Consider the following 18,827-nt stretch of genomic DNA (forward strand, 5'->3'; position numbering starts at 1 on the left):
CAAAGTGCATGCACACCGGTGTGTTCTTGAGGCTTGACGTTCGTGCCAAACATCAGGCAATTACGGCTTCAGTATATCACAAAGCATAACGAGGACTTTCTCCACCTAAGGAGTCATGGCTGAGAACTAGAGCACCCGCGTCATCACTGATGAGAAGAACGTTGAGTAGCGTTTGACAGCGAGTGCGCGTTAGCTAAATAAACAATAGAACATCTACACAGATGTATACGGCAGTCTTTACGAGGAGACTACGGCAAGAGAGACCGAAGCGATACAGGCTCTACAAATTAAATATTGCGGCGGATAGACGAGATGTGGATCTGTTGAGGGCAATACTACACATGGAATGAGGATACGGGAATTGGGATAATCTGTCGTAACTATGTCAGGCTTTCGTGTGCGCCGCCTCGATATCTCGCGGGCGGTCATGACTTCCAAGCCTTACTGCGACTCGGACTTGCTCGGTTTGCTACGAGAGTTGTCCACACGCTCGATGGCGGGAATGCCGTATGTGCTCGTGATTTTGTAGTTGGCAAAGTTGTCTTTGATGCCGAGAGTGCTGTTCAACAATCAGCATCTGAAACTGACCACGCCTGATTGAACCTGACTTACAAAACTGAATTGCGAAAGAGAGACATGTTCGGTCAGTATAAATCGCAGCGAGCAAGTCAGTGAACGCGTACAAGTATGTCCAATAAGCATGAGATACGTCCCCGTAGCCTGTAAACATTCAGCGTTGAAGCAGAATTATAGACGTGACGTAAGACATCTCACAGTGAGTATATGCCACCAAGCGTGACCCTCGAGTATGAAGGCACCGGGCCAACCCATGAACTCTTTCCAGCTCGTAAGCCTCAAGCAGTAAACGTTATCAAGGTTCCAAATCAGGAACCCAAACAGAAACGTCGCTGCGCCCGTCCCAAACAAGCGGGAGACAGTCCGCTTGTCATGCGTGGATATGGGCTGCGCGTAGGGTGCGCTTCTCAAGAGGTACGTCGCTCTAAAGAGGCTCATGAACATGATAGACGCGAACACGACCTGGTGAAACACGGGGTTCCTATAAACTGCGCTGATTGTCAGGATGTCAGCAGTTAGTGCATGCAGCCCTCCGCAGCAAATAGCGACCTACTATGCCCAGGTGAACAAAACATTGAAGACGAGCAGCGAGACAAAGAGCATGGAGGTTCTTAGGTTCCTCACACCATATCCGGGCTTTGAGTCGAAAAGGATCGCACAGCAGTACGACGCGACATAAATCATGGGCAGTTCGTCGGCCAATTGCGCCTCGTAGAGCAACGTCGCGTGGAAGATGAAGCTTCCAAGACCGACGAGTGCAAAACCCTATAGGTATAGTGTCACAAACGGCATTTTAAGAACACGTAAGTGATGGGGAAAACACCGAAACATACCGCCCAGCCGATGAGGCACCGCGGCGGTAAATGCGCCTTTTGCACTAGATAAACGCCGTACCAGGCATAGGCGAGGGTAACAAGGTTGGAGAAGGTATTTGCAGCCTCCGCAATATACCGACTGAACTTGTAATTCGCCTGCAGCGTCACATACAGTTAGGACGGCCTCGTGGATAGCGGACTCGCGTATGCCAGCTGTGAGACGCTGCTCACCTCGCACCAGTCCAGAGTTGCTGTGACAGGGCCCCAGAATGCTGTGTCCCACATCTCGAGGGTCATGTTGGAGGGTGCGAAGGTCATGTTGAAGTGTTTAAGGGACATGGTAGTAGAGAGGCAAGAGTGAGAGGAGACGGCGTCGTGCCGGTCAGGACACTTTGCCCAGTTATAATTGGCCAAAGCGCGCGGAGCGTCACGTAATGCCATCGACGAGGCTTGTGACTGGACGCGCTCTGTGACGGCCGCCTGCGCCCGCAGAGTGTCGACAGCGACTCCGCAGGTGGGGACCGGCCTGCACTGCACCGTCCATCGCTCTGCAGCGCTCCCGCCCTGGCCTCCTTGTCCGTGTCGGCCAGTGCCTGCAAAGGTTGGCGGATTTTGCATGCCTTAGGACCACGACATAATCTACGGCCAGCTTAGAGTACCTGCTGTCGCATTTGCTCACCGCGAGCGCCGGAAGCTGCTACGGACCCAGAAATGGCCTCCATGAACGAACGTTCTACGTCCACCCCGAGTGTCTTGAAATTTGACTGTAGAGATGAAGACTCAGCTTGAAAAGTGCCCATCTTCTTCGGCACAAGTGCCTCGCGGCGCTCGCGCAGCCAGGAGAATTCCGGGTACTGTGTCATACTCTGCCCGTTGAAGATCGACCACCATCATCTCTCCGGAGCATCTCACATGCATGTACGAAATGCCCCTGCAATTGTCCGGGATTTTCGAGAGTTTTTTCGCCGAGGCAATGGAGAGCGTGGTCGGCAAGATGGCAAATGGATGACATATTGCTTCATGAAAGAACTACGTTCGAAAATTTATGCCACGAAACGTCAATGAAAGGCACCGTGGCGAGTATGACTCATACATACGAAACGTCCTGTGGTGTCTTCAGGCCAACGCAGCCCGCGTCACTGATCATAACTTGAAGTAAGGCCTGTCCCCGACAGGTCAGACATACTCCGGTTCGAGAACCCGTCATCGCACGTTAACGACCTCGCAGATGTAATTTACGCAGTCTTGGTCCGCTCGCGCACCTGCATACTCTTAGGCTCGTCGACGCGCGTTGGGCTCGAATGGTGGCAGGAGCGAGATTGCCTCTGTTCCAAGGCCTCTAGTAGATTCTCGTCCGCTAGTACGAGCTCCGCGAACGGATTCTATTCCCGCTGGGAACATGCAGCCAGCTTGTCAGCGAGAATATCAGGCTCTTCGGCGATGCCTGAGGCCTAGGCCTGAGTCCTCATGATCCTGACATACGTGGAGAGCTCCATGGCTCAGACAAAGCTAAACTTACGCTTGGCCCTCAAGACGTTTCGCTCTTCGCGGAACATATACCACAGCTTGAGACATCTCACGTGGAGCCGGGTGTCGTTGCTACTCTACAATCCGACGAAATGTCAGCACCATTAGGGACGAATCTGCAGCCCGCCGTCACGGACGACTGGCGCATTCTTATTTTCTACCCAAAGACACTAGCACACTTCTCAGACAGTGTAAGGCAGCCCGAGAAGCTCAGTGTTGGAGAGAGAGCGATGGGGAAGAATACAGACATTCTCACTGAGCTGATTTACCGGTGGTCAGCGAATGAGCAAGGTATTGAATCAGAGATTACGAGAGTCGTAACGATAGCATACATGCAGAGGTGCGTGCCGCAGCCCAACAGACCTGGACATGGCTGCGAGAAACAGAGGCTATACCGAGACGCCATAGTTCCGTAATGTCATTGCGCACTCCTGTCGGGACACGTCTTCAGGAGCCATCACGACAACTGTAGGCTTGCGCTCGCTCTCGGGGCCGAAGAACTTATGGGCGACGCGGCGAATCGTGGCAGCATCGACCTCGTCAATGCGGTCGCACATTTCCTGGACAGGAATCTTACGGCTGTGGACAAGCATCTGTAACAGCGAACTTGAGTAACGAGACCACAGATAAAGCTTCCAAAACACACCTGTCTCCCAAGGTCCTCCACCTCGACGCTCCTGCTCTCCAACGCCATGACCAAGCTTGACTTGAGCTGGTTCTTGGCCCTCTGGAGTTCGTCCTCCGGTATCGGTGTGTACAACAGCAGGCTCAGCTGATGCACGAGGTGCGGGAAGATCTCCGCTGGGCTGTTGCCCTCGCTGCTCCGCGACCTGCCGATGCGGCCCCTGCCGGTCTGACCAGCGGGACGGCTGACGAACGACGCAAACAGGCCGAAAAGCGCCGAGTCTGTGTAAATGTGGTTGAAGGATGCACAATACTCGACCTGAGGGTAGTGGTTCAGGATATGCGTGTACAGGCGGGTATACATTCCTTTTCCAGGCCCGCCGGCACTGAAGGAGCCCCCTCCGCCAAGGAGGACTTGAATCGTAGCGACGGCGTAAACGTCAGGGTCGTGAATTGACGGACCCTCATATGCAAGATAGAGGTGTGAAAGTTGAGGGAGGGGAGGGTTCGATGGCGGAGGAGGGACAGGAGGAAGATGGCGGTGTCCGCCGGTGTATGTGGAGCCTAGCGGAGGGAGGTCTATGGAGGCGGGCTGGTTCGGCAGGAGATAAGACGATGCTGCGCGTGTGAATGATTTGTATAATGAGTTTTGCTGCGGCTGGGAGGGAAGAAGATGGGCGGGCGGTTGCTGCTGCGTTCGTGACGAGCCTGAGAAGGGGAGCTGAGGTTGCGAATGCTGCTCAGGAGTGACAAATTTGATGCTGCCGAAGTATTTGTCTGCGAGCTCAACTAGTTCTTCGTGGTGCATTCCTGCGCCGGCGATGACCATCCGCTCTGGCCTGTACCACTGCTTCATAAAACTCCTCGTCACGTATTCATCAATCTCGTCTACTCGTTCCAGCGGACACAACAGGGGGTTGCCGAGTCCAGTACCTCCGTAAGCAACGTCGTGCAGTATCTCAGGCAGTATCATTTCAGGCTTATTCAAAACCTCTCGTATCTCGTAACGTGCCGCGTCTCGCTGTGCTTCGAGCTCTTCAGGGAGTAAGGCTGGTGATGTTACAGTGTCGGCAATGAGCGACAGGGCGAGTGGTGTGGCATTGGAGAAATGGGAAGACTGATACATGATTGCTTCTCGTGTGGACGAGCAAAGTATCTGACCGCCGAGCTTGTCCATAGCTTGCGCCATATCCTCGTCTGAGCGAGTTGTAGTCGTCTGCAGTGCTGTGAACAATCTACGAGGTTTTGATTATGCTCTTACACACCTTGAACGCCATTCTGTCAAGAAAATGGCTCACGCCAGAAGTAGCTGGTGTCTCATACCGAGAACCAGCATCGACATACAAACCAAGCGCAGCAAAGTGCCCCGGGGTGTGCTCCGTCGCAACCCGGATTTTGTTGGGAAGGGTTGTGAGTTTAACGAGCGAGTCCACGTTCTTTGTCAAGTCATGAGTGTGTACGTTTCTGCGACAGAGAGCACTGAGCTGTCGTAGCGAAGCTTTGCGCATCGCGGTAAACGGAAGACTTGGGAATGCCCATCACTAGACGCCCAAAGCGCCTCCAGTCGAAAAAAAGTTGCTTTATTAGTGAGGGGGGAAGTGTTGTAAAAAGACCCCACCGTGATTTGAACACGGGACCCTGCGATCTGCAATCGCATGCTCTAACCACTGAGCTATAGAGTCCTTGTCCTGCTGGAATGGCGTACTTATATACATTCCATCTTACCAAGGTGCCCAAGCAAGTGTGCGCCGGTGCACTTGCACTGCACCCAAGCTGACCTTCGCAGACATGGTCGACATCAGCCTCTTGGAGGATCATGAAGGCTTACACCAGGATGTGTGCTGCTATGCTATCGCTCACGGCGATGCCAACGATCAATGGCTGCTCGACCCTAACCTTGTCGCGCCGACAGCTTCAACTGAAAAAGTGCTGAATACCTTACACGATATTGCATTTAGTGCAGACACATTTTCTGTCCCTAGTGGCATATATCGACCAGAAGTCATGGAAACCATTGAGCAGGAAATCGACAGGCTCAGTCCCCAGCTGCGGGAGCTCAGTCTTAAGATACATGGTAAGTCCGCATCTGATATGGCCACACTCCTTGTTGACTGTTTATTGTAGCCCATCCGGAGTTGCGTTTTCGCGAACAGTGCGTAGTAATGAAGCCTTTTGAGCAAGGTCTTGGTACTAAGACGACCATATACGCCCAGGTTCGCACATGATACGCTGAGTGACTTCATGGCCTATCAGGACTTTGAGGTCACCAAGCAGTACAAGTCCCATGTACCATCTAAGGAGACCCCGCGTTACATGACCACCGCTTGGCGTGCCGCGTTTACTCACACCTCTGAGCAAGCAGTAGCCCACTCGAGCCATTCCGCCCGCACACTTGGCATAAACTCGGAAATGGATGCTTTGCCCATTCCGAAGGGCAGCGCCAGCCATGCATGTGGGCACAATCTAATTGCCATAGCGGGAGTTGCCGTCGCTCTTGGTGTAAAGAAGGCACTAGAGGTGCATGATGTCGCTGGCTCAGTGGTGTTGCTCGGGACGCCTGGTCCGTGGTGCCAATTCATCGGTCCACTTTGATGGCATAAATATTGTTACAGCCGAGGAGGGCGGGCATGGCAAGGCCCGCCTGGTAGAAGCAGGTGCGTACAAAGAGATGGATACCTGCATTATGTTCGTTTTTCCACTCTTGCCACAATCATCAGCGGCTCACGCTTTTAGTAGGTGTCATCCAGGGTCTGGTCCAAAACATATGGTCACACTTGCTAGTAGCCTGGCTATTCAGGCCATCAACGTCAATTTCAAAGGAAAGCCGTACGTACTCTCGCCAAACAATCTTCATCGCTTGCTAATTTCTGGCACTTCTCAGAGCTCATGTACGCCCAAAGGATCAACAGCTTACGATTTCTCAGTTCTCATGGGCCCATTGACAGGCCGCGCTCCAGCCATGGGATGGAATCAACGCTCAAGACGCCGTTGTGCACGCTTTCAATTCCGTCTCAATGCTCAGGCAACAGCTTCGTCCCGAGCTTCGAGTACACGGTGTTGTGCATTTCGATAAGTCTCCCCTCCCTGTGAATGGTAACGCCGCCTCTTCCGGTTCATGTGTACTGTCATGCTGACGATCCTTAGTTATTCCTTCCGATATGTCCATGGTGTGGAACATCCGCGCGCCAACCAAGCAAGATCTCGGGGATCTGAGGGAACGAGTTCTGAAGTGTTTTCAGTGAGTCTACTACCTGCGTCTTTGTCCGTGTCGAGGTTTCATTTTGCATGTAGAGGTGCTGCCACAGCGACGGGATGCTCCCTGAATTTCGTCTGTAAACAGCCACTACTGAATCTTCAGCAAAACTCGGTCTTAGGTAGATCATGTCTGAGATTATGCTACATTGCAGTCGCGCTGATGTGCTCGATTGGAGCACGTGAATTTGCAAGAACCGCTGCCAACAGATGTGGCATGACCGCGGCCAAGGTGGAAGACAGTGGCGCATTCTCTACCGACTTCGTGAGCCTTTTTGAGCTTCAATGTCATTGCGCTTTTCTTATCGAGTACACAGGGGAATGTCACCTACGGTCAGAACCTTGATTTTTGTTACCGGTCGAGATGGTCACAGAGGCTGAGCTGATGTACAGAGCTTCCGGGTCTGCACCCTGCGTACAGTACGTCTCACCTGCAACTTGCATACACGAGATGAACTAATGCATACTTTGAAACTGTTTAGCTATTCCTACGGCTCATAATGGCGCGAACCATACCGCCGAGTTCGCTGCCGCTGCCGCGGCACGGGAAGCTCATGATGAAACGATCAAGGTTGCCAAAGCGCTTGCGCTCACCGGCTTCCGAATCATTGACGACGAGGCTTTCTTCAGAGAGGTGAGAGGCATATATATATATATACTAGACCCAGAATGTCGATAAAGCGTGTATCTAGGTTAAGGATGAATTCACAAACATTCAGCCCGCTGGTGGTAAGGTCTAGGTGTCATAAGTACATGTTGCATCTCAAGTATTGAGCGTTTTCTCTAAAAGTATAAATGTGCTACAGTCCTGTATAACGGCACATGTACAGCATGCATACACTATCTTTATTCGAAGCCCACCTCGTGCCTTGTGCCGCAAACTCGAGATGTGGATTCGGACAAAGCAGTTGTGGCGCTCCGAATAAGATCACGTGGACCATTTCCACAATAGGCAGTCCATCAACAGGCCCGCAGGCTCGCGTCGCTGTATGCAGGGAATCGGGCTCAGACACATTATTCGAGCTGGCCATCGTCGTCGACAAATAACAGGAGATCCCAAGCCGCTATCCCCAAGCGAACCGACAATTTCGCCATGTCGAAGAGGGAAGCGAGCATGTTCGCAGCGCAGGGAGTGGATGTGGATGCACCCCGCGCCAAACGACAGAAGACCGCGGTCTCAAGTACACAGAATGCAGGCGCGTCCGGCGAGATGTCGATAGTCAACGGCATGGGGGTGGAACTAGGCGAGAACGAGAAGTCTATCGAGGATCTAGGACAGGTGAAAGAGAGGGGGCTCAAGTTGTGGCAGACGATCAAGGACGCTAAGGATAAGGAGTGCGTGACAGTCTTTAACTCTTTCGATTGCAGCAGTTTGGTAACCGACGAATTCATCACTCGCCTTTTTCCACCTCTTACGGCCACCTTGCCGACTCATCGCTGTGCTCGCCTTATCGACGTCGTCAATACTCATACAGCAACGGACGACAGCTGTCTCTTGATTTCCTGCGTCTGCCGTCCAAACGGCAATATCCCGACTACTACGAGCAGATCAAGCGACCCATAGCCCTCGACGACATAAAGAAACGGCTCGAGAGCGGCCAGTATGCGTTCTTCGAGGAGATCAGGGCGGATTGCGAACAGTGCTTCAAGAATGCGAAGAAGTACAACATGAAGGAGAGTCAGATCTGGAGAGATGCGAAACACCTCCATGTAAGTGGATGACTCCTGTCTTCCGTCACGCCAGTCCGCCCCTGATATGCCCTCTGCGCAGAAACTGGTCAACAGGGAGTCGAGCAAGCTCACAGGAGTACCTGCTGGGGACGATGACGACGTTGAAGCAGCTGGGGAGGCTGGCTCGGACAACGAAGACAAGAAGAAGAAGGCACCTAATATGAGCCGTCTCTTGAAGACACGTCTTCAGAAGCTTGTCGACAAGACCGATGACAAGTACGTTTTTCCTTCGTACCGAGCTACAGTCGTGTTCTAACTCTTTCTTAGTGGTCGGGTCTTGTCTGCTGAGTTTATGGAACTTCCGAATAAGAAGCAATGGGCGATATACTACAGACTGATCAAGAAGCCACAATGTCTAGAAAATATCTTCGTATGTCGGGAACGCTTCAGCTAGGCGAATTACTTAAAATCTTCTGGCAGAAACGCTTGAAACGCAAAGAGTACCATACACCCGTCGACTTCGCGAATGATGTCGAGCTCGTGTTCTCTAACGCACTTGAATTCAATCAGGAACATACAGAGATCTGGGAAGACGCAATAGTACTTCGAGTCAGTGCATTTCTTATCGCATGCTTTGATAGCTCTCATAGCCCTTGTGCTCCGTCGATTAGGACCACTTTCGACAACTTATGGCAGATCTTCCTCCGCCGTTCACCATTCCTGCTTATGCATCCTCAGACCATTCGACAAAGGTGAAGCTGAAGATTCCTCAGCCGACTAACGCACAGCCGCCCGCGCCGCAGGCTGGCAATAGCTCCCTACCTGTCGCTCCAGTAGGAATTGCGACTGTGGCAAGCCCACGACCAATTGCTCGAGCGCCTCCCCCTGTACCGGCCGTGTCGTCCCCCGTGACGCAGCACGCTGCATCTCCAACGACTTTTACTGGTGTTATGTCGCCGCCAGCACCACCAAAGGCGACTCCTCTTGTGGTTAATGGTGCCGTGGTAGCTTCACCTGCCCCGCCTGTAGGGTCACCATATGCAACAGTGCCAACGCCAACGCCGGCTACACAAGTTGCGCCAACTGCAAACACTTCACAGCCGACATATGGCGGTGTATACAGTCAACACTACCCAGCTGCAGCATATCGTGCTCCGGTCGCATCGACTTCCTTACCGAACAGCAATAGTATCAATCCCACTGCCCGCCAATACGCGCAGCCTCCCGTCCAGCCCCAGGCTCATGCTCCCCCACAGCAACGTTCGCAATCCCAAGTGCCTGTCGCTAAGTCCCCAACGCCTGCAGAGACAGGCCGTCCGCTGCGGCACGTCTCAATGCTCACGAAGCCGGCGGGGCGCAAGCTGGTCATGGACTACCGCAATGGCGTGAAGATCTGGGCAGCGCGTCTCGGCTCGACTGAGACCAGCCTGAGGATCAGCAACGTGAAGTACGTGGACGACGACGACAGTGACGCCGAGGACGGGGCCCACGGCGATATCGAGCGGCACGAAGAGGAGGAAGATGACGAGGAGGAGGAAGAGCCGCAGCCGCAGATCCCACAGAAGCGTGGGCGTGGACGACCGAGGAAGAAGCGCAGCAAACCTACCGAAAGTCCGAAGGGGAAAGGGAAGGCACCCGCCAAGCCCCAACATTCCGAGGGCGAGCTTCAGGTGAGGCTCAATGGTATTGCTGTCAGCTCCACAGAGGGCGGTGTCTGGGAATTTGAGTTGCCTGTGGGCTCGAGTGTTGTCGAGGTCGGTGCGAAAGGCGGGATGACATGGCGTGCATATCTTGACCGAATAGCTTTGGCGTAGTGGCCAGTGATGACATTTTGTCTTCGTCTTGGCGGCGGTGGGGGTTATACGTTATACCTTAGTGTGGTTCTTTTACTGTGATTCTTTTACTATGAGTTTTTTTTGTATCAGTAGTACTTATTCCTGAGCATAAACTACAGCTTATACATGTCTAATCGAGAGTATACGTTGTGTCGGTTCTGCAGTCATGCTTCCACCTCAGCCGCCTTCCGCCAGCTCTCAACCCTATCAGCAAGTGGTATTATCTCGTCCTCTTCCTCACTAGTGCTGGGCGTTTCGGGCACATACACGTTATACCGCCCGGGCTCATGCACCTGGCTTAGGACATGCTGGCGCAGCGTCTCCTCGCGGTCGATCGGGCGCACCTCGTAGCCTTCCGAGCCCCGCCGCACGAGAGAACGCGGACGCAGCGGTGCGTCCTCGTCCTCGTCCTCATCCTCGTCTAACAACGAGGCGACAGAGCCCGGGGAATCAGAGAAGGCGTTGTCGTCGCCGGGTGGACGGTAGTCGGGGTGGTAGGGCGGGACAGATGCGACAGGCTCGCGAGCCCTTGTTCGTCTGCGTCCAGAGCCAGATGCGCGGCGTACCAAGCCATTGGGCTGCAGGTGCGGATTGAGCGAGCCGTTCTCGTATGTCCAGGGGCTCGAGGGAAGAGTGAAGACGTGATTTGGATCGGAAGAGGGGTATGCGTTTGGATCTTTAGGTGGCCAAGACTCCGACCTAGGATCTGAGAATGAAGGATATGAGCAAATGTGCGAATGCACGGCTAGGAGACAAAGCTGAAGAAAGCTGGTTAGCTGAGTAAAGATGAGCCCTCACGTTCTAACTGGTAGAAAGGCAAAGTCCAACCTACTACGGCTCAGCTACATCGTGACTCTTCCAGGCGTCCATTCTCCGATTCCAGTCCTCCGACTGCGGTTGGAGCTCCACCCACTCACCAGTCGGGTCCGCCAGCGGATACTTGAGCCCATCGCCTTTGGGAGGACCGGGCCAGCACCAGAGCCAAGGATTACCGCCAACGACGGACTTGATGTTCCCCCAGGCACCGATGTTCTATGCCAGGGCGTGAGCAAGATCCTGTGCGGACAAATATGGTATCCTTACGTAGGGAAATTTGATCTGATATAATCATCTTTTAGAGGTGCTCAGGATAAAGCGAGCGTTCAGAGCTTACCTCTTGGATCTTCCCTCTGCGAACTAAGGTGGCAACTTTATCTTTCTCCCAGCCCTCTATAGTTGTCGTATTATTGCACAAGGCGTTAAAGTGATAAATACTGAAAGAACTGTTTAGCGCATTGCTGTCACACAGTAGCATTATGACATACCTGAAACCACCGACGGCAAGCATTACTGGCACGCAAAAAGTATAGTTTAGGACGATAAAGATAAGCTCTTGAAAAGAGGGTTCGTCCTGCGGCAGTCAGCAATATACCACAGCTGGTGGTAGGATATGCGTACCCAGAATCGTGTAGCTGAAGCAGTCAGTACACGTCTCGTAACCATGCCAAGATGGTACGCGCATGTGATGTCCACATAGAACAGGAAGCGGATGAAGTGTCCGTAGTTGTAGTGCCCGACGCAATTGTTGACCCATGGGCAATGATGATCTGGCAATAAGCGATGAGACATATAACAGACACAGCATAGGAGAAGAACATACCCATCCGAAGCACACATCTGCACAGAGGTCAGCGGGAAGACTCGTGGAAGAAGTAGTCTTGCGCACCGCTTGCATTGTCGGCAGTGGTGGGCACGCGGTGGTTTGTAGTTCTCGCATGTCCGGCAGTATCGAGGTCCTCTAGTGAGCTTCTTTACTTCATATCCTTCCTCGCTTTGGAAGTTCGGTTGCTGCAACGCGTCAAAAGAGTAAGGTACCTTGCAAGTTACGACAGAACGCACCCAGTTATTAGGCACTTGCCCCGGATTTGTCGTGACAACAAGGTAATAGCTCCATAGCAGCATTCCAAGTAGCGCACTAACGATAAGTATGAGAGGAGTTGTACAGAGAATGAGCTCTGGACTTACTTGAAGGGTATAAGCAGAGTCAGCAGCTCTACGGTGAGCTCGCGACCGTACCACGGCCATATGATGAATATTTGCGACGAGTATCCAATGAATGTTATGAGGAAAAGAGTCCCGCCAACAAAAAGTCGTCCGACGAGTCGCCCCATCCGCACGCTAAGAAATGTGAAGGAGACGTAGCAGCAAGCGGGCAGGCGTCCCAAAGTGGGACGCCTGCCCCGACGCCTCCGATCCGGACCCCTTGCCTTCTAGGGAGTAGAGGCGCTCTTCAGGTTCGCTGTTCACCTGTACCCGACCGCCACTACCTGTGATGGTGCTCAGCAGAACGACTTTGCAGTCTTGCAGAGCCAACGCGCGATCTACGGTCGGGGCTCTGACCGCCGTTCGGACGAACACTACTGCTGCTGTTACCGAGACGACCGAGCCGGCGGTTTCGCAAGTTGCTCCAGCTCAGCCTATCCGAAAATCGAGAATTCCTCTCGCCAATGCTTTCGGTGACTTGGCCATCCGTATGTGTGTGTACCTTTGCGATGCATATAAGTCACTTATCCGTGCGTCATTGTAGCCGAACGCGACACTATTGGTATGTGTCTCTACGCTTTCCCGTTATTGTGAACGCCCTGTTTAACGAACATCTCTGACAGTTCAACAACGGGGCCATAGTCCCCTTGGTATGAGCCAGGCAGAATTCTCTGGTCGCGGTAGCCTCTCATCAAGCCTCATGAACAAGCGTGCGCAAGAGATTGCACGCACTAAAGAACAATGGATCCCTAAACACAAGCCCGGCAACCTCCGGTCATCGCAAGTCAAACTCGCCACGCCTCCGCAGCTCGCGGACCGGCGTCGTCGGGGTGAGAAGGAGTTCGCGGCGGAAGGTACGGCGGAGGGTGCTGAGGCCAGGGCGAACAATGCCACAAACGCAAGGGGCGAGAAGGCGAAGAAAGTGGTAGTTGAGAGAATCGTACAGGGGACGGACCTCAAGACTCTGTTCGACGTTTCATCGCCGGCTACACACCAAGTCGTCCCACTCACCTTTTCCGCGGCATCACCCTCGTCTACGCGCACTCAACGCATGCTGGAGGAGACCGCCGGCGAGTATTCTCGTTATCTGCCGCAAGCGCTCGTTTCCACACCTGGGGACACGCTGAAGAAGCTGGGCCCTGTTGGCTATGCTCATCTCGCCTTGTCAAGGGTCTCCGCCGCTCCCCTCGACCAAAGACTAAATGCGCTTGCGATCGTGAGCAATCTCACTGGTGTCCCGCGGGCGATCACACCTGGCACAAACGCGCCATAGAGTACTGATAACAAAGCTCGTAATACGGATACATACGCTGGTCTACTGTTACGCGAATAATAGGCTATCGGAAAGCTAGCAGGCATCTGTGACGCTTGGGTTCAATCATCGAGTAGTTCGATCTCGGGGATATCTTCCTTCGTGTCCTCGTCCCACTCAATCTCTTCGAACTCGTTTCCATGCGAATGTCCGGAGGCCGCATCATCATCGCTAGCTGTGTATTCCGCGTAGCTTTCGTCTCCTGCTAGCTCATCCTCCTCGTAGTCTTCTTCTACCCATGGAGGGATTTCGAAGTCTCGAATCGCCTCGATCTCTGGAGGAACTCGAACACCAAAGGCTGTGACATGCCGCTGAGTTTTGCGGTTTTTCTGGGTTGCAGAGTCGCGTATGGCAGAAAGCATGAGTACGCAAGGTTGACGATTGCGACCACTCCCGCTCTCGGTGCTGGTAACCGAGTGTTTGGCAGGAGAGCTTGCAGGGTCTGCGATGACATTGGACATCCTAAGGCGTTTACGCGGTGGACTTCGATAGCCTCTCCTGCAGCTGCCGCTAGACGTTTTGCTTTGGATAGGAATCGGCCATCCGCTGCACGAATGGCGGATTGGCCATTCTGGCTGGCGATGAGCATTGTGCTCGAGTTATGATGCGGCTTCTTCGCAGGAGTTATCGAAAGCTCGCTAAGTGGCAGGCGCGGCGGTATGCGTAGCTTGAGCTTCTTCGACCGTTTGTGATCTCCCGTTTCGAAGTCTAGTTCTGACCCGCCGTTGCTCTCGCGCGTGTGCCGGAGTAACGGCGCAGAAACAGAAGACTCGAGCTCGTCTTCTTCCTCGGAGTCGACCTCATGAGGCGTCGCCCTGCGGCGCTCGGGCTCGACGGAGATGCTCCCACTTGCACTTGCACGCTCGCGCTTCATCCTTTCCTTCTTCTCCAGCCACTTGCGGTCAGGGGGTAAGAGCACCCGGTACCTCTCCTCGAGGGCCTCCGCAACATCGAGCATCTCCCTTCGGCGGCGTTCACCCTCGTTGTACGCGGCGGCGCCGTTGACATGCGTTCCAGGGAGCTCGCCAAGGTCCTCGTCGAATGTGCTCTCGTGCGCAGTGCCCGACGGCTCGGAGAAGTTTGATGCAGGCAGCGCGAAAAACGCGGCCGCCTCCATTGCACGTAGTTGCTCGATACGCTCTCTCAATTTGTACTGCTCGTGCTTGAGCTTCTCCTTCTCCCTCAGCCGCTGGCGCTTCTCGAATGTTTCATACTTGCGGTGTCGTTTCTCGTATGCGGCGTCAGAAGTATCCACAAGCTCCTACATATTGATCTCAGCTATGCGACGAACTGAGATATATTATCTGCGCACCTCGTCTGAATTCCGTGGCCGAAACCGACCTCCGACAAGAGCGTCATCCGAGAGCTGGGTGAACTCCGGAGTCTGAATGAGTGCCTGCTCGCGACACGCCTGTTGAACTTCCGGCCGGTCGAAGTACCGTCCATACGCCTGCGTGTTGAGCTCAATGTCTGCTAATCCTTCGCTAGAAGTGGAGGGTAGGAGTGCGAGGTTGGTCGTTAGCAGGAACCTGGTATTCGGCGGGATGAGTGGTTCGCTCTCGACTGCGAGGGACGTTAGGCATGATGATATGTATTGATAGGGAACTATGACACGCACATTGTCTACGTCTCGTCTCAAGGATCATGACGTCCACGTCACAGTTCCCAACTCCTGGCCCACCCCTCCGCGAACGCGACGGCAGCACTCGTTTGCGGGTCTGCATCCCCGACTTTGCAGATGGGTCTGCCGCTGGCTCAGCAATCGTAGCGACTGGTGCATCTGTCGCACGCGATACAGCGGTATCTTCCGTGGTATTTGTGGCGGCTCGCTTTCCCCTGGCCTTGGCGGACGGAGCAGAAGCGGGTAGCGAGGGGTCGATCATTGGCCTGGTTGATTTGCACGCGTATGAAGGTACACAGGCGGTATATGGATCAGAAGGAGTCGCGGTATCGCGCGTCAGTCTCTGACGCTATGCGCGATGAGGACAACGAGGGTAAGAACGTTATTTCATGGTTCAACGTTTGAGAGCGGGCGGCCGCTGGCGGTCACAATACCTAATTTGGCGATCCCCCGCTCGGTATTGTTTTTGGAATGATGCGCTTCTCCGCGTACTGGTAGCCAAATACATGCAGACAATTCCCGCGCACTCAATATATGATCGAGGTCATAGTGGCTACCAACTAACAAATGTTGCAGAAGACAGCAGATGGACTGCGTCACCGCACAGCGTATGCAACTCGCCTGAATAATTCCATTCCTGAACATATTGTAGTACTAGTGAGGACCAGTATAGGTCTAGGTCACATACTCAGCTCGAGGCCACTAGCCGCGTTGGTCAGCCGCCAACATGCATATGATATGTATGACTAAGCTTACAGCGTTGAGCTTCCTTGGTGCCCTGGCACCGCAGCGTTCAAAGACACTGTTCGCAGTCGTTAATGGATCTTCAGCCGTGATACGCCACACGGGAGTGCCTCTCTATCTGCTCTCTCAAAATGCCAGGCACGCCCAAGCATCTCTCGCCCGCTATCCGCGACCAAGGCCCAAGTCATAACCGAAAGACGACGTCAACATTAGTATTGTTACTCCACGGACAGCATTCCAATCGTCGTAAAGTCGTAAACCTATATTAGATCATCACAGTCCCGCGCAAGCACGTTGTAGCAAAGACGAGCAGTGTAATCACCGACGCGCAGCGTCGATGAGTGCCGCGAGGAACTCGAAGCGCGCACGCCATTCCTCGGCATAGAAAAATCCGATGAGGCCACTCACGAATTGCCTGCAGGCGAGATGGTGAGTACATCCGACGAAACAGAGATAAAGAGGGAAGCAAGACGTACCAGCTGAGGGCGATGGAGCGAATTGGGTAGTCAAGTGGCTGGGGGATGCTCGTCTGAATAAGCCATGGCCAGCGATCAACGACGATGACCTTGGTGCTTGTGAGTGCGCGCAAGCCTTCGGGCCCGCCAAAGCGGCCATATCCGCTCATTTTGACACCGCCAAAGGGTAGATCTTGGCTGCGAAAGGTATCAGCACCGATAATACTCCACGGCGAAACGAGAAACCCACTTCAGCTGTGAAGGCAAGGTTTGTTGAAGTAAAATAGTGGTATAGAGAAGAGACTCACGTAATAAACGGCATAGTCGTTGATTGACACCATACCGCATTCCAGTTTTTTCGCAACAAGTTCGACGCACTTCTCTTGGTCAGGTCCAAACACGCTCGCACCGAGACCATATCGCGTGCCGTTCGCGATAGCGATAGCCTCCTCGATGGTATCGTACTTGATGATAGCTGCAATGGGCGCAAACACTACATTTACGATCATCAGTGAGGGCACGCGAGTCGACTGCTTAGAGACGCACTTTCACGCTGCGCAAGCTCGCTTGAGTGATCCACGTTGCCAACAACCGTCGGGCTGAAGTAGGCGCCGTGTTCGAGGTACGGGTGCTTCCACCGCTTACCACCGACATCGATCGTTGCGCCGTGGTTCTCCGCCGACTCAAGAACACGTTCGAGGTCGTCAAACCGGCTGTTGTTAATCATCGCACCGCAGTCAACAGTAGGCACAAAGCCATCCTGGGGCTGCGAGAGTGCACAGCCAAGGCGGAGTTGCTTCGTGCGCTCAACGATGAGGGAATAGATTTCGTCGTACTGCGAGGAGTGCACAAGGAGGCGTTCAATGCCAATGCAATTCTGGCCGACGTTTCCGCTGGAGGGTGGTCAGTTGAGCAGAGCATGCGTGAACTGCAGAAGTAAAAATAGACATACAAGAGACCGCGCATCCATATGCTTTCATACTGCTTGATGTCCGTCGAAGGCATAACGATGGCTGGATCCTTCCCGCCGAGCTCAAGAGTCACAGGCGTCAGCTGTTCAGCTGCGGCGAGTACGACCTTTCGCCCGACTTCTTCAGAACCAATAAACGTGATGTGGCGAATCCAGGGGGACTTAGTCAGACTCTCGGCCTCCTCTGGATAGCAGCAGACCAACTACGTCAGTGTGTGAGTGCCTTTTAAGTTATGCATGATGTAACCACACATACCTGAACAAGCTCTGAGTCTTGGCCACAGACCCTGAGACACTCCTTAATTGCACTAACATACCACATTGTCGACCAGACGACGTTCTCCGAACATTTTACGATGATGCTGTTTCCGGCAAAGATGGCAGCAAGAACTGGGGAGAACACATTGTGGAGGGCTAAAGAGTCGCATTAGATACGGTCAGTACACATATTCGCGTTGCACATAACGCACGGTAGTTCCAGGAGACGATAGCTGCCACGACACCCAGTGGCGCATAATGAACCTTAGCGCTCTTGTAAAGGAGCATCCAGTTCGTGGTTCGGGACTCTGGTTTCAAGTAGCGTTCCCCATGCCGCACAAGCCAGTCCATCTTGGAAGCAGTCGTGAGGATCTCACCGAGGGCAGCATCGAGCACTGTGCCAAAGCGTGAGCTCTAGAAGCGGGGCACACGACCAAACACAACCGATAACATACGCGTCTTTCCCGTGTCGCGGGCAGCGACTTTCGCACAAGTTTCTTGATTATCAATCAGCCATTTCTTAAGGCTTCGCACTACCTTTCGTCGGTCGGCAAACGAGCTGTTCTTCCACGACTGCTGGGCAGTCACAGCAAGCCTGATCTTGTGCTGAATTTCGTCAGCGTGGTCTGCAACGTATGTAGCAAGATGCCAGGCTGTAGCGGGGTCGTAGCATGTGATGTACTTCCGTCCCTGGAGGTGAACAGGGGGCATGAGCCCTGGGTCTCGCAGGTGAGAGTCTATGGATGGGTCTTCAATCCTTGTTGCTTGAAAATCAGGGCCGATTTGCTTTGTACGCGTGTCAGAACGTGCTCTCGAATTCGATTGCCACATAAGCATACTTCTGGGGCCCGTATGCGGAAGGGCACAGCCCTGTTGCTCATGGACTGGTATCGCTGAAAGACGAGCCATATGCCGAGGGCAAAGAAGATGGAGAGGGGATAGAAGATGCCGACGCCTTCGTCGCCGTATTCGTCGAGGTCGGGGAAAGGGAGAGCGTCGTCGTCGACACGCATGATGGTCGGGGGGTATCCTGCTCGGGCGACAGAGCACGAGAGTCGAACAACTGAACACTAGTCGCGTGGCATCACACCCAAGCCGCGTTGTGTACCCTTGTTTGCTCAGACGCTCATAGTGGCGACGATACC

General features: G+C 53.6%; 7 protein-coding genes and 1 non-coding gene across 8 annotated transcripts; 2 read left to right on the forward strand and 6 right to left on the reverse strand.

Annotated features, from left to right (window-relative positions):
* Positions 1 to 441: 441 nt before the first annotated feature.
* On the reverse strand, positions 442 to 1,709 carry PHACADRAFT_156863 (uncharacterized protein; the record flags this gene model as incomplete). Its single annotated transcript, XM_007390960.1, has 6 exons — positions 442 to 559; positions 680 to 720; positions 775 to 1,069; positions 1,130 to 1,341; positions 1,410 to 1,547; positions 1,623 to 1,709. The coding sequence occupies 6 exons, from the start codon at positions 1,707 to 1,709 to the stop codon at positions 442 to 444; spliced, it is 891 nt and encodes a 296-aa protein (XP_007391022.1).
* Positions 1,710 to 3,307: 1,598 nt separating this feature from the next.
* Positions 3,308 to 5,050, reverse strand: PHACADRAFT_84148 (uncharacterized protein; the record flags this gene model as incomplete). Its single annotated transcript, XM_007390961.1, has 3 exons — positions 3,308 to 3,511; positions 3,565 to 4,766; positions 4,804 to 5,050. 3 exons carry the CDS (start codon positions 5,048 to 5,050, stop codon positions 3,308 to 3,310), a joined length of 1,653 nt encoding a protein of 550 aa, XP_007391023.1.
* Positions 5,051 to 5,151: 101 nt separating this feature from the next.
* Positions 5,152 to 5,224, reverse strand: PHACADRAFT_t10. The gene has a single exon. It is a non-coding gene; the product is annotated as a tRNA-Cys (tRNA).
* A 76-nt stretch (positions 5,225 to 5,300) lies between these two features.
* PHACADRAFT_135410 (uncharacterized protein) lies at positions 5,301 to 7,670 on the forward strand. The gene is made up of 12 exons (XM_007390962.1): positions 5,301 to 5,616; positions 5,667 to 5,694; positions 5,756 to 6,102; positions 6,155 to 6,227; positions 6,279 to 6,372; positions 6,488 to 6,635; positions 6,687 to 6,780; positions 6,834 to 6,916; positions 6,974 to 7,059; positions 7,112 to 7,127; positions 7,188 to 7,214; positions 7,277 to 7,670. The coding sequence occupies exons 1-12, from the start codon at positions 5,331 to 5,333 to the stop codon at positions 7,471 to 7,473; spliced, it is 1,479 nt and encodes a 492-aa protein (XP_007391024.1). The 5' UTR covers positions 5,301 to 5,330; the 3' UTR covers positions 7,474 to 7,670.
* A 217-nt stretch (positions 7,671 to 7,887) lies between these two features.
* On the forward strand, positions 7,888 to 10,279 carry PHACADRAFT_84173 (uncharacterized protein; the record flags this gene model as incomplete). Its single annotated transcript, XM_007390963.1, has 6 exons — positions 7,888 to 8,129; positions 8,270 to 8,504; positions 8,566 to 8,741; positions 8,793 to 8,895; positions 8,946 to 9,074; positions 9,137 to 10,279. The coding sequence occupies 6 exons, from the start codon at positions 7,888 to 7,890 to the stop codon at positions 10,277 to 10,279; spliced, it is 2,028 nt and encodes a 675-aa protein (XP_007391025.1).
* Positions 10,280 to 11,131: 852 nt separating this feature from the next.
* Positions 11,132 to 12,450, reverse strand: PHACADRAFT_84866 (uncharacterized protein; the record flags this gene model as incomplete). Its single annotated transcript, XM_007390964.1, has 9 exons — positions 11,132 to 11,332; positions 11,384 to 11,398; positions 11,454 to 11,553; positions 11,605 to 11,690; positions 11,738 to 11,886; positions 11,940 to 11,956; positions 12,006 to 12,127; positions 12,179 to 12,254; positions 12,305 to 12,450. 9 exons carry the CDS (start codon positions 12,448 to 12,450, stop codon positions 11,132 to 11,134), a joined length of 912 nt encoding a protein of 303 aa, XP_007391026.1.
* Positions 12,451 to 12,598: 148 nt separating this feature from the next.
* On the reverse strand, positions 12,599 to 15,471 carry PHACADRAFT_248322 (uncharacterized protein). Its single transcript, XM_007390965.1, has 6 exons — positions 15,253 to 15,471; positions 14,947 to 15,197; positions 14,151 to 14,895; positions 12,946 to 14,127; positions 12,867 to 12,884; positions 12,599 to 12,810 (listed from the first exon to the last, which is right to left on the reverse strand). Exons 1-4 carry the CDS (start codon positions 15,278 to 15,280, stop codon positions 13,697 to 13,699), a joined length of 1,455 nt encoding a protein of 484 aa, XP_007391027.1. The 5' UTR covers positions 15,281 to 15,471; the 3' UTR covers positions 12,599 to 12,810; positions 12,867 to 12,884; positions 12,946 to 13,696.
* A 716-nt stretch (positions 15,472 to 16,187) lies between these two features.
* On the reverse strand, positions 16,188 to 18,586 carry PHACADRAFT_248325 (uncharacterized protein). Its single transcript, XM_007390966.1, has 9 exons — positions 18,522 to 18,586; positions 18,138 to 18,468; positions 17,895 to 18,077; positions 17,681 to 17,838; positions 17,407 to 17,627; positions 17,001 to 17,347; positions 16,758 to 16,947; positions 16,476 to 16,652; positions 16,188 to 16,414 (listed from the first exon to the last, which is right to left on the reverse strand). The coding sequence occupies exons 2-9, from the start codon at positions 18,391 to 18,393 to the stop codon at positions 16,318 to 16,320; spliced, it is 1,629 nt and encodes a 542-aa protein (XP_007391028.1). The 5' UTR covers positions 18,394 to 18,468; positions 18,522 to 18,586; the 3' UTR covers positions 16,188 to 16,317.
* Between the last annotated feature and the right edge of the window lie 241 nt (positions 18,587 to 18,827).

Source organism: Phanerochaete carnosa (assembly GCF_000300595.1).
Source record: "Phanerochaete carnosa HHB-10118-sp unplaced genomic scaffold PHACAscaffold_1, whole genome shotgun sequence".
Taxonomy (NCBI): Eukaryota; Fungi; Basidiomycota; class Agaricomycetes; order Polyporales; family Phanerochaetaceae; genus Phanerochaete; species Phanerochaete carnosa.

Bases quoted from the DNA above. Each gene is read 5' to 3' on its own strand.
- PHACADRAFT_248325 (XM_007390966.1), bottom strand. From the start codon at position 18,393: ATGCCCCCTGTTCACCTCCAGGGACGGAAGTACATCACATGCTACGAC. The intron at 18,078-18,137 runs GTATGTTATCGG...GCTTTGGCACAG, and splicing joins CCGCGACACGGGAAAGACGC to TGCTCGATGCTGCCCTCGGT. The intron at 16,653-16,757 runs TCTCTTCTCTAT...TACCTTTCGCAG, and splicing joins TATGCCGTTTATTACGTGAG to CCAAGATCTACCCTTTGGCG.
- PHACADRAFT_135410 (XM_007390962.1), top strand. From the start codon at position 5,331: ATGGTCGACATCAGCCTCTTGGAGGATCATGAAGGCTTACACCAGGAT. The intron at 6,781-6,833 runs GTGAGTCTACTA...TTTTGCATGTAG, and splicing joins CGAGTTCTGAAGTGTTTTCA to AGGTGCTGCCACAGCGACGG. The intron at 6,917-6,973 runs GTAGATCATGTC...GCTCGATTGGAG, and splicing joins TCAGCAAAACTCGGTCTTAG to CACGTGAATTTGCAAGAACC.
- PHACADRAFT_248322 (XM_007390965.1), bottom strand. From the start codon at position 15,280: ATGATCCTTGAGACGAGACGTAGACAAT. The intron at 15,198-15,252 runs GTGCGTGTCATA...CGTCCCTCGCAG, and splicing joins TGAGACGAGACGTAGACAAT to TCGAGAGCGAACCACTCATC. The intron at 14,896-14,946 runs GTGCGCAGATAA...ATCAATATGTAG, and splicing joins GGCCACGGAATTCAGACGAG to GAGCTTGTGGATACTTCTGA.